This window comes from Propithecus coquereli, unplaced genomic scaffold (assembly GCF_000956105.1).
Source record: "Propithecus coquereli isolate 6110/MARCELLA unplaced genomic scaffold, Pcoq_1.0 Scaffold5, whole genome shotgun sequence".
In the NCBI taxonomy this organism is placed as follows: domain Eukaryota; kingdom Metazoa; phylum Chordata; class Mammalia; order Primates; family Indriidae; genus Propithecus; species Propithecus coquereli.
In genome coordinates this window covers 14,868,127-14,881,932 of record NW_012150840.1, presented here as the reverse complement: position 1 = coordinate 14,881,932, position 13,806 = coordinate 14,868,127, and the positions used below count along the sequence as shown (strand labels likewise).

Genomic DNA, 13,806 nt, shown 5'->3' with positions numbered 1-13,806 from the left:
AAATGTATTGTAGGCCAATAAGCAATCAAAATACCTTATTAAATACTATAAACAGTGGAAGTTATTTAATGTGGCAATTTATACATTCAATATTGACTTGCCAATGAATGTGGTCTCTTATGCTTAAAATTCAGAATTTCAGAGAAGATAAAAGTACAGAAAGTCATCAGGATATCCATTCAATTATAATAACCATAATATCAAGTTGTTGAACCCAAAGTGTTATTATTCACATGCTAGTAAGTATGAGCTCTATTCACACAGTTTTTACTGTAGGTTGTAAAACTAAAGGATTTTCATTAGTAGACGAAAGGAGAACATTTCAAAATATTGAAGTCTTTAGTGAACACATTTATAAACTGCTGAGTTGGATTACAAAATGGAAATGGTGTCTGAGGAAGAAGGCTCTTCTCTATCTTCTTTCATGCTAAATGACTTTTTTTCTTCACAGAATGAAAAAGGGTAAAGAGCCCCTTTTCTGTGTTTAAATAGGAATGATATTTGGGTTTTAGCTCTTTATGTTTCTGGGTTCCACCTGGTATTACCCTCAAGAGAGGAAATTCTGTGCAGAAGGCCACGGTTTCCATAATGAGCAATCTGGCAAGAACCTGAAAACTTGATAGGCTTAAAGGTTGTATGCCAGAAGGCTCTGCATCTCCATACTCCTCTGCAATCTTGTTTTAAAAGTCAACAATTGAAGTTCAAAGTAAGGCAGCAAGCTCAAGTTCCATGGAGCACATCAGTTCTGTCTACTAGCACTCAAAGTCAAATCAAGAGAAAAATCAAAACCTAACATAGCATGAAGGGAGAAAGTGAAAAGAGGAAGGAAAGAAGAGAGGGAAGAATAGAGAGAGGATCCAAAAATTTTATAAATAAAGCCTGACGTTACAGAACAGGTATGCTCCAGGAAACTGATAAATATTTGAACTTGGTCTCTATCAATCTTCAAGACACAAAGATAGAGAAAGAAATCAGCTAAAAGACTAAGATGAGTGTTTTGAACAACAATGAAATGTGTTTTACAACATGTGCTACGGAATGATTGAACCATATAATATTCAATGGGGAAGAGGTTTTGGAATGTTCAGCTAGCATTTAATTAGGACACGCCATATTTAAAAAGCAATAAAAATAAAATTAAGAAAACAAGAGAAAGGGGCCCATGCTGTATAGCCCATGAATCTCATCGGCTTTGTCGTGAAAGTTTATTGTTTTCAATCCTAGTACAATCAGCTACCAGTTACATACAGTAAAAAACAAAACAGCCACAAAGCAATGATGATAGAGATAGTCTGTGACATTGTACAGTGGAGGAAATCTTCTCTGTTGGAATCCTCCAGCGGACCCCCACCTGGCTTCAGCAGTTAAGCTATCGCTCCCTCCCTCCCCAAAATAGTTAAAAAGAAAAATTAACGTCTTGCTTGGGTACAGCAAGATTCTAATACCTCTTGGGGACACTGGAGAACTTTAAAAAACTAAAGCGGTAGAAACAAAATAAAAATCGAAACGTGGAAGCAAGGTGACACACAAAGAAGCTCCATGAGGCCTTGGCTTCAGATCACCTCAAAGCAAACCACCTGGAAAAAAAAGAAAAGGCTGTCACATCAGGAAAGAATAGGTAAAACGTTCAGTAGATTTTAGCATCACACTACTCTATTTCTTCCCAAATCTACAGAATTCCAGTTTTTCTCAAGTCTTTTATTTTTGTAAGTCGGCCAGGTTGCAGAAAATTGCTTTCTTTTCTAATAGTCTGTATTGTAAATGTTAGCAACTAGCACATACTCTTTCAGAACTAGAAAACCACACAGGAAGAGAGCATTTTTAGCAAAGCATGCTGTCTATCTCAAACCCTTTGAAACCACCACACAGTAGGCTCTTTACATGTTGTGTACCCTTACCTTACAGGAATAATGACTCCATTCAAAAACTAAGTCTCATATATATTTGGTTCGATTGAGGGCTTTTTCAGCCAGGTGACCACTTTCATCTGTGATCTTCTCCCAATCAGTCTGTCCGACCACAAAACCTATGGCCCTTTTCCTATCTGCATCCTTCTTTTCTTCCAGGTCTGCCCATCTGACCTAAAAAGAACACAGCATTAGGCTCAGCTTTAAGAAAAATAAATATATAAAGAGCCCCTCCCTCTCTGGATAGTTTAAGGGATAGAATAACTTATTTGAAACTACAGTTTAAAAAATTAAAAATTAACCTGGGAAAATTGGAGAAAGCCATATACTTTAAGTCACAGAGAGAAAACTCTCTGGTCAATCACCAAGTCCTAACCATTCCATCTTCTGTGTTCAGCTCTCAGCTCAGTCCTGAACTCTTCCTCTCCTCTGCCACTCCTTTTTACAATGACCTCAGTTTTTTACCTGAAGTAAAAGCACTAATCTTTACCTCATCTTCCTCTTTCTACTCATGTCCTTCAATCCATGCTGCCAGAATGATCTTCCTAAAACACAAAGTCGTGATTCTCATCTGCTTGAAATCCTTCCCCTACCAGATAAAGCCCAAGCACCCAGGTCCCTGTTGATCTGGCCCCGATCTACTCTCCTGCAGTATTTCCGGCCAGCGCCTATGGCATTTTATACAAGCAATTAGACTTCCTTCTAGCTCTCAGAGCACATCAGGCCATTTCATGTTTCTGTAACTTTGCACATATATACTAGTCCTCTTTCTGAAACATCTTTTCCCTAACCATATCCACCTGGCAGGAATCTAGCCATCCTTCCCTGCTTAATCTCTCTTTTCCTTTGCCAACTGAATAATTAATGATTGCTTTCCTACAGTTATTATACCTCTGGATTTTGAAATGTCTACTTCTGAATTTCCAGTGTATTATAATTATCCATTTATGGGTCTGTCTTCCCCCAAAGACTATAAACACCCTAGAGATTAAGGAATGAGTTTTATTTATCTCTATATAATAAATATTTCTTGAAATTTAATCTTAGACAAAACAGTGAGTTGGTATTATTACTTTCATTCATGAGATAATGAGACTGATTTCATTTATGGCAAGATTACAACTATAAATACATAGATCAGGAATATTTCCTAATGGTACTCTGATTTTCAAAAAAACATATATTCTTATATACTAATAAATTTTCAAGATATATGCAGATATATCGTATTCCATAAAAGTTCAAATACTTAAAGAGAAACTATGAAACTGTTGTTTGCAGTGCACAGTACCAAAATCTGCAGAGACTATATTTTAAATATGGCTTGTGACTTATTATCTGTGACAAGGAGAGAGAATCAAAGCACAGAAACTCCATGCTCTTTACACTGGACCTGGAAATGCGTTATTGCTCTGAGGTACACTATCTACCACTTGCAAGACTGGTAATGAAACGACTTAGGCTTCTCCTAACATCAACTACCTAGTCAAAGGGAAGATATGTAGGAATAACAGTGGAAAACTGACAACATCTGACTCTTCTTAAAATACATTTTTAGTGTGTAGAAAACCTATGGCTCAATTTCCTTCACAGGCCTTGGAAGAAGTCTAGTAAGTAATGTGGGCTTCAGTATACAAGATCTCTGGCCTTTCTACCCATCAATGCTGATGTGTTTATTTTGATTAATTCACACACTCTCTCAGCTCCACCTGGGATCAAGGATACATATTTTAGTGAAAGATGACTATGTGTTAAGGAGCATGAAGGATGGACAGACAGACTGTGGCCACTGACAAAAAAAAAAGTAACCAGCCCACAGGACATTTAAATCCATGTCCAGGGCATCCTTAGCACACAGTTAAATACACTGATCAATCTCACTGTGCCACTTTTAAATACACAGTTTAAATTCTAAGTCTTTAAAATTCAGATAAAATAAAGAATGTGGGGCCGGGCGTGGTGGCTCACGCCTGTAATCCTAGCTCTCTGGGAGGCCAAGGCAGGCGGATTGTTTGAGCTCAGGAGTTCGAAACCAGCCTGAGCAAGAGCGAGACCCTGTCTCTACTAAAAATAGAAAGAAATTAATTGGACAACTAAAAAAAATACATAGAAAAAATTAGCCGGGCATGGTGGTGCATGCCTGTAGTCCCAGCTACTCGGGAGGCTGAGGCAGTAGGATTGCTTGAGCCCAGGAGTCTGAGGTTGCTGTGAGCTAGGCTGACACCACGGCACTCTAGCCCGGGTAACAAAGTGAGACTCTGTCTCAAAAAAAAAAAAAAAAAAATCCGAGTGAGCTACCATTTCATACCAAACTAAGTAAATGAAAAATTTTAAAATAAATTATATTTTAAAGCTTAGGTAAAATTGTAATATAATTTTACAGAACCACCTTTTTGTTATAGAGTAAGCTAATCCCAGGAATCCACCGGTATCTGTAAAAAGCTGATTTATAGAAACCAAGAGACCCCAGGAAAGGAAAAACTAATGTACAGTATTCTGCATTCTTTGCTACTTATGGGATTTTGTGTTCTGATGTTGATTGTGGAGAGTGGTTTGAGAGTTAAAAACTACTTGAAGTCAAGGTATAAGACAAGGGAGGAGAATTAAAGAGGAGCAATTTTAAAGAACTAGAATGTGCACCACTCAGTTCTCTTTGGCCACCCAACTTAACAAAGTAAACTACATGGGATTACATACACTTTACTGAAGAGAGTGACAGTTATCTGAGTAAAAATAAAGGAGAGGAAATACTTCTCATTTCAGATTATTCACTGTTACCAGATCTATACTTTATTATTATTCCCAAGGAAGAGCCATTTCTACTTCTGTTCGCTCCAACCTTAAAATTGGAATAAGATGTATCAATACATTAATGGAGCAGGGCACAAATGGAAGGCCATTAATGGGATCTCCCTTTCCCATCCCCTTGAGCAACACAGACAAGGTCAGGCTTTGGATTGTCTGCATTATTTGAAACAGCTTTAAAACCTGGATTCTTTGGAATGGTGCTCACTGTAATAAAGTTTTAGTGGCGTTTTTATTCCCTTAGAATAGGATATCCTTTAATATTCAAGCACTGAGAAAATTCATTAAAAAAACCAAAGTGATGCATAAAGACAAAGAAATAATGCACAACCTCATTCTTAATTAAAGAAATGAAAAATGAGATACCACATTTTTTACCTATCAGATTGTCAAAAGTTAAAAAGTTTGATAACAGCACTGCTGGTATAAGTGTGGAAAAATAGGCATTTATTTGCATGTAGGTATGTAAATAGGTGTAACCTTTCTGGAAAACAATTTTACACTATCTGTCAGAATGATAAATCATATTCTATGACCTTGCAGCTTTAGTGTTAAAAATTCACTCTAGGCATATATTCCCAAACAGATGCCAAGACAGGGCCAGGCACGATGGCTCAAGCCTGTAATCTCAGCACTTTGGGAGGCCAAGGCAGGAAGACTGCTTCAGTTGAAGAGTTTAGGACCAGTCCAGGCAACATAGCGAGACCCTGTCTCTACAAAAAATAGCAAAATTAGCTGGGCATGGTGGCGCACAACTGTGGTCCTAGCTACTTGGGAGGCTGAGGCAGCAGGATCACTTGAGTCCAGGAGTTTGAGGCTGCAGTGAGGTGTGATCACATCACCACACTCTAGCCTGGCTAGAGATCCTGTCTCAAAAAAACCCAAAAAGATGCCAGGACATATGCACCATGATTTCACTGTAGTATTTGTAGTAGCAACAAAATGAAAACAGCATAAGCATCCATCAGTAAGGGACTGGGTGAATAACTCATTGTACAACCAAACAATGGCACACTAGGTAGCCCTTTAAAAAGAATGCTAGGTCTGTATAGACTTACACAAAAAGATCAAGAGGGATTAGCTTGCACAGAATACATACATGATAGCTTTGCTTTGTTACTTTTTTTAAAGGATATACACATCTATCCCTTTTACTGAATTCGACATCTATGTGGAAAGCTCATCCAATGTCCTGGCCTCATTTCTCTGCTCCCTTTCATAGCAAAACTTCTTCAAAAAGTTGTCTACATTTGCTGTTCTGTACTTCCTTTCACTCTTCAATCTGCTCCAAAGGCTTCTATCCCTTATCTAAGAAAACTACAATCATTGGCGACCTCCATATTGCCAAATCCAATCACCATCTCTCTGTTTCCAACTTACTTGTCTTTTTTGCATCATTTAAAAATTGACTATTCTCTTCTTGAAACATGTACCTCTCTATGAACTTCTAAATATTAGAGTCCTGCATCCTATTATCTTTTCCATGTATACTTTCTCCTGGGCAAGATCATTCAGTCTCATGGTTTTAACTATCATTTTCTCAAATTTGTTATTTCAGTCTGATCTCTCCCATGAATTTCATACTAGTAAATCCAACAGTCAATCTGAAATCTTCATTTAGATTTGTAACTTAATTGGTCCCTCAGTGAACTTCTGATTTTTTACCCTCAAACTTATCACTCTCCTAGTTTTCTCTCTCTTGGTAAATGGCACCACCTACATGGAGTACTCATGGCCAGAATCCCAAGGAGTCACACTTAATTCCATCTAACCTTGGACCCTCCACACTTAATACATTAAAAAATCCACAGATTTTCTTCAACATGCTATTCTAACTGGCTTTCTCAGCCCATGACAAAATGGCACAAGTGGCCACTCCCAACTCCTTTAAGGCTGACACCATGTTAGCCTTGTGAGGTTTTGTTCTCCGTTTTTTAAGTTACTTGTGCATTTTTATCTGATAATTTGTAAGGTTTGACTCCTTTTTTGGGTATGTGATACAATATAGTGTGAACTAAATTGCTCTAAAAAATAGCATTCATGAGATTATCTATAACTTTCTAAAATCAGATGCCTAAATGGGCTCTTTACCTGCAGCAGTTACTGACACAGGCTCTTACCCTCTTTTTCCCAGGCTCAGAAGCACGAGTATCATAATCATCAGGGAGCTGAAGATAATCCTCCATTCTGCTGGCAATCGCCTCCCAGTCACGTTTCCTTTTAGCACCAGTCCTCAAGCCATCCAACTTGTCTGAAGGACAAACACAGAGCCGTGGCATTAAGGAAGAGTGTGAGTTTGCATACAACACACAAACAAGGGAAAAGAAGGCTGGAACACTGTCAGAGGGCACATCCACATTTCTGAGTGCAGCATCACTTGCAGATCCAAACTATCTTCTTGGCTGAGATAGTATCAAGTGCTGTGCAATTTCCACTGTTTGTTTGGTATTCATACTGCCAGTCATTACATTACGATGTTGGTTTAAGTAACAAACATTGGCAAGGCAAGAAAAGGCACTTGTCTCCTGGCCTCCTTGTCCTCCCACCCTCCACAGCTCTTACGTTCTGAAGGAAAATGCAAAGTTGGGTTTTTCTGGACGGTATCTCCCATTTTTTTTTTTCTAATACAATATTAACACCACCCATTTGATCTGCGATCATGTGTAATACTGTGTCATATGAAAAGCAGGTAGTACCAAGAACTTAATAAGGCAAGCTAATGTTTAAGAAGGTTTTAGATGAACAGTTATTTTGGATTTTGGCCACTGTAAGAGCATTCACCATGAGTTAATATTTATGAATAAGTTGACTACAGGAGATCACCATTTTCTTTGGTTATACTATGAAGTGCTATCAACCACTTTGAGGCTAAGGGCTAGTCAGCCAAAGAGACCAGATCTGATAATTCTTTCTGAACTCTGAATCTGAGAGGGCTAGGCTTCCCCATGCCTCAAAAATTGTAATCAATTAAATGAATAAAGACTGTGGATTCAGAAATTATGAGATATGAGTTTAGGTGTCTTAAAGAAGAACACGCAATGAAAATGTATTGAGTCTTTTTTATTGGTTGTTAATATTGACTTTGAATACTACATGTGGAATATTATGAGTTAAATACATTTTTAGCTACATTGAAGTACTAAACTTTTGAATCATCTGAAGTTATATAAACACATTGTTACTAAGCAGGCCAATAAAGGAAAGCCTAAAAACTTCCGAAATACACAATAACCACCACACTTCACTGAATTCCATAAAGGGTGCAGAGTATATAATAGCAATCTTTTAGACACCAAGTTGGAGAGAACTTGATATGAAAAGTGCAATGAAAGCAGTGACAGGAAGGAGGGTGAGTTTATGCATGCTTCAATATAAAAGTTTCACACACAGCTAACTGTACAAGCTTTAGAAACCAGTAAATTTTGCATACTTCACAAAGCTTTTAGTTCCTAAATCCCTTCCCCATAAAAGCAATTATCATTGAAAAATCAGTCAGGCAAACTAAGACACTTTACAAAACTCATGAAAATGTTATCATCTCATTTTGGCAAAATTATAACATGGATGGGTTCAACAGATCCAGTCTTCTTATCTCCTCTATAAATCACATGCTGTACCAAATGGCTCTATCTATGTGCATATGATGGGCCATATTATACATGATCTGAAAAAAGTGACCCCTTAACTCCATAGGGACACAGGATATGGTATTAGAAAATCAATGAAGTCCCACAAACAATAAAACTGTTCTCAGTTCAACAGTGTATAGTATTACCAGAAGAGTAGGAAGCTCCAACACACTTATTAAATAAACCTCAAAGGATTTCCAAACTCAATATGAACAACTTTGACATTAACATACTCCGAAAGAAAAATTTCATATTTCAATTCCGAGAATAGAGCATGGCCAGGCAGTAACGCAGAAGGGCAGTGTGAAAACTACAAAAACTTTTACTCATACCCTGGGTATATGGCAGGAGTTACAGACAACGAGTTGCAACACGGAATTTTGGAAAAGCATGTATTTCTAGTCAGAGGACCCTTGTTTGAAATGTTTAATTTGAAATTTTATTGTGCAAACATGTTTAAAGTTTCCTTCTTGGGCTGAAGAAAGGCTGACACCTCTTCCACATGGCATACTGGAAACCAAACACACAGATGGATGGCATAAGGTAAGGGAAGAGAAATCTGGGGTGTTAATTACAGAAGAAAGACTGGTATCCAGTACACTCACACTAATGATTTTCAGAGGTTTCAAAAGATGAAGTTTTAAGATGAAGATGAAGTTTTAAATCCAACTTGGCAGGTCACAGAATTTTACCAAATCTTCAAAACCGTATATATTATTATAGCACAACAGAAGAATTTTTTAGATACATCAATGTATTATATTTTCTAAATGTAAGTGGTATTTCTGAAAATCTGTTCAAGGTGAACATACAAAGGTTATGTACCTATACAAATAATAATTACATTTCAACTATGAAGAGATGAGTCTGTTTGACATGTAGAAGGCCAATACCCAACAACTGCTAAGTAAAGACAAATGACATTGAAATGAGAAAAGCAAAAAAGTACTTTATATGGAGAAATCTAAATTAGGATGATTAACAGTCTTAAATATTCTAGTTCTCACAGTCTGAAAAACTGAAATCGTATCATTGGAATTTAAGTAGCTTCTATGCTGAATCCTAATACCTGATGTGGCATACCCCACCCTTGCATTAGGGTGCCTGTGTCCCAGTGGCAAAGGAGCCAGTCAGGTGGGACTGAAGGTGGGCCACAGGCAGCCTTCAACAACTCCATGACACCCAGATATAGCTCAGGCCTGTTATAAACTGTTCTAAAATTACACCACTTCCAATTTAACACTCAAAGACTGAATTGAATGCATATCGAACATAGATCGAGAATCTGCAATGAGATCTAACCAGCTGCTTCAAAGATTATAGGTAAGTATTTTCTCACTGGCAGACTCATTTTCAATCAAAATTCCTCAGTTTCAGATTCAACTCCTCTTCTGGCTCAATGTGTGATACTGCTAAAGCTTAATACATTTCCACCAAGTATAATTACATTACTAAGAATAATTTAAGAATGTTGGTAAAGTACTCAGAAAAATAAATTGTACCTGGTAATCAAATAAACTAAATTTCTTGTGATAAGGAAGGCAATTTCTCAGACACAAGATCCTCATGTTTTAGAGAAGAATCTTCGTCTCAGTTGGCTCACTGGACCAACCAAAGTAGTAAGTACTTTTAAGAATGTGATATATGTATACCATGGATTACTACTCAGCCATAAAAAAAATTAATACCTTTTGCAACAATCTGGATGGAACTGGAGACCATTCTCCTAAGTGAAGTATCACAAGAATGGAAAAGCAGACACCACATGTACTGACTATGAAATTGGAACTAACCGATCAGCACTCATGTGCACAGATGGAAGTAAAACTCAATGGCAAACATGCAGGTGGGAGGGGGGAGGAGGGGATAGGTGAAATCATACCTAACGGGTACAATGTACACTATCTGGGTGATGGGCACACTTAAATAACTTTGACTCAAGCAGTACAAAAGCAATCCATGTAAGCCAAACATTTATATCCCTGTATAATTTGGAAATAAAAAAAAAGAAACCGTGGCTGGGAAACGAGTCTACCAACTTGGTAGAATTTCAGGGAGAATAAAAGTGAAAGTCATGCAGTAATAAATAAATAAATAAATAAAAATAGAATGTTGCCATTAAAAAAAAAAGAAGAGTGCTCACACTCAATTTGCCTTCCTCCATAGCTGGATTAGCTCTCAAGATGATACAGTGGTACAAGACACAAATCCTTATATACAACATCATTGTCATTCTTATTAAAAACAAACAAAAACCCAACTGCAAACATGGTAAAATTTATTTTCTAGATGCATTACCAGATCTTCAGTGCCTTTGATTTGAAATAGTTTATTAAGAAAACCCATTTCTGGAATTCATTGTCCAATATTCTGTCTCTAATATTGACTGAATTTGTATAAAATGTATTTTCTGAGAAGCAAATGGTAGACGGGCCAGAATTTATTCCAGAAATTCCAAGAAATACCAAGATTAATATCACATTTTCTTAAATAATCATCACAATTAAATTCCGTTTTCCTCTCTCTTTAAAAACTAGAAAGGAAAGTTGAAAACGGACTGGCTCAAGTTTAAAAAAGCATTACTCCAGATCATATATTACATAAGGCCTCTGAAGATTATATGCTTAGCTAAAATGTGTATCACTTTTATAATCCCCTTGACTATCTATTTATGTTCTCTTTTTGCTCCAAAAGACAATCAATATTCAGAGAACCAAAAGAGAGAAATAATCTTAGCATCTTATGGGTTATTCTAAATGTACAGAACTTCAAGCAGAGTTAATCTAATGTCACAATAAGCGGAACTAAAGCATTATTATTAAAAAAGTAATTTATAATTATTATGTTCCTACATATTTAATTGTATTTAGACACATAAGTGCTTTAAAGGTCTAGGGGAAAAGATAGTTGGTTATTATTAAGATTTCCCACAGAGGGAAGACTAGCATAAGAATATGTCAATAACCACATATAATTTTTACATGGCATACAGTAAACAAAATTTTTAGACTTGACAACAAAGCACCTATCCCAATAATATAACAAAACTATAGTTTGTGGAACTATCTTTTAACATAGGACCTGGTCAACATCAACTGCTACAAGTAGTTGGGCAAAATGAAAGGCATAATGTAATTGTGTGTAAAATGTACTCCTTTGATGTAAGAAACACATCCCAAGCAGCGAAAGAGCTAAATGACTGAAACTTGCTCTATGAATTTAAGATATTGAGATGGTTACTTCAGTTTTAGAGTAACAGCATGATATCAGGAAGAGAAACACAGAGACTGACAGTCATACTTCATCTATCAGTGAGGCTGATTGTCTCAAAAAGTCCTTAGCACATTTTCTTACTCTTTTATTAATTCATCTTATCAACATTTTAAGTGGTTCTCTTTAAGTAAAAAAAATTGAAAAAATATTTTGCAATTATCATCATGAAATACTAGAATTCATTTGATATGTATGTTTTGCTTGAGATAACCTCACATTAAGCAACTCCAAATTATTCTAACGGTTTACCTTATAATCTGGCACTAAAGACAATTTGAAGGAAAATTTAAATAGAATCTTATAAAGCAAGCACCTCAAAAACCAGAATTATATATCTACTTCCCTCTACCTAGAAATTCTAATTTATTACACAAGAAAAATAATTGCCTTTAATTAATTTTAAACTTTAATATCTATTATTATTACTATTATTATCCAAAGTATTCATAATCAGGTTCAACTTTGGACTGCAGTTAAATATTCTTTAAAAAAAGAAATCTCATCAGCACCAACATTTCTGATTAACATAAAAGAATGGATTTTTTTAAGTGACAGTATTTTATTTTGTTGCTAAATTTATCAAATATGTCTGTTTACTCTAAAAGCTTTAAATGGTACTGAAGGCAGTTCTTTTAAAATACTCTTCTTTTCAATCTGTCACAAGAACCAACAGCTAGCAAAATACACTGGAGGAAGTAAGGCAGGCCAGCAATCTTTGTTTAAGTAGAAGTTTTGGGAAATTTGTTCCTCTTACAGCGGAAAGATCTATGACCATTACCATCAGGTACCACATATAAAAACAGGAAAAAGGAAATACCCACCTAGCTTTGCCTCAGATGTGTCCATCTCCCATTTGCTTTTCGGAATGTAACCCTAAATCGTACACAGAGAGAAGCTCGAAGGGTTAGAAAGAGACACATACATGCATATCACTTTTGAACTGGAAAAGCATTAAAACTGGGAATTGATTCAGTTTCCACTCACTAGTTGTGAATATATTCTTAGGGGAAACACAATCTCATTATTTTTGAAGAAACTGAATGACCAAATTCACCAAACTTCACTGTCCAGATTTCAGGGTAGTCACTTCAGAATAGTATGAAGGCGCTTTGAGGTAGCTACAGTTCAGGACTCACAATTGTAGCCTGAACAACAGCTGTACAGCAAATACGATAAGAATGTACAGGTAGTTACTGTGCTAATATTAATATTATTCGGAGAATTCATAATACTAGCTAGGTTATTTTCTAAATACAACTGCTATTCTCAAGTGATAGTAGCTATGAGGTCCAAAAAGTGTTCTTCAAGACAGTTACTTTATATTCCCCTGTAATTTCAAGTACTCAAAAGAAAGAAGAACTGGTATCACTGAACCCAATTTCCCAATTATGAAGTTCAACCTGATTTTAAAATGACTCAATCCATTTACCAGTTAAATCATACAAAGTCTAATTTTATTGAATCAATTTCAGAGCATTTCTCTTTGATCAGGTAGAGATTAGATTATTATTTCTGATGTCTTTTAAAATTATGTTTTCCTACTGCATGAAAAACCAGAAATCTCCATTGGCAACTTACATCTTATAAGATATTTCATAAAATAACTGGGTGGTTTATTTCAAACAAACTCCCAAAAGATTTTCAAATTTCCCAACGTGCTTTATTTGAGCTATATAATAATCCTCTCCATTTATTCACCTGGTAAGTACATGCTTTTCCATGAGATTTATCATGATTGCCCTTTTCCTTCATTTAGACTCTGTTTTCTACTAGACCCTAACATACAGAAACTTTAACATTAGGACCTAGTAAATGGAATAGATTCATCAATGGTGTCAGCATCTTCTTTAATGAATCAATATCTCTCTCTACTGTTGGGAATGTTCAAGTTCATAGAACAGACTGACACACCAGTAAGTCAGAAAGCACTTTGAAGATTTCATGACAATTGCTTCTGTGTTAAGAGTTTACTAGAGCATAATCATTATTTCAGGAAACCTATGGGTTTTATACATTTCTAGTCTTTAAGCCAGAACTAATAATTCAATTTCAACCTACTAGGTAGTATTTTAGATTATAAATTATATCAGTTTTTTCCAAATACATTTTTAGAACAAACCAAGACAAAGCTATGCTAAGGTAATGGTACTAAAAGTTAGGTAGTGAGGAAACTTGTACAAGTTATATCTCAA

General features: G+C 36.0%; 1 protein-coding gene across 1 annotated transcript in view; it reads right to left on the bottom strand.

Annotated features, from left to right (window-relative positions):
• Positions 1 to 1,163: 1,163 nt before the first annotated feature.
• Positions 1,164 to 13,806, bottom strand: part of YLPM1 (YLP motif containing 1) — a 65,755-nt gene continuing 53,112 nt past the window's right edge. Inside the window, exons 18-21 of the mRNA XM_012656222.1 lie at positions 12,436 to 12,487; positions 6,833 to 6,963; positions 1,899 to 2,081; positions 1,164 to 1,577 (exon numbers count right to left, since the gene is read on the bottom strand). Of these exons, the coding sequence (XP_012511676.1) occupies positions 1,935 to 2,081; positions 6,833 to 6,963; positions 12,436 to 12,487 (330 nt within the window). The 3' untranslated portion in view covers positions 1,164 to 1,577; positions 1,899 to 1,934. The remainder of the gene's footprint in view (positions 1,578 to 1,898; positions 2,082 to 6,832; positions 6,964 to 12,435; positions 12,488 to 13,806) is intronic.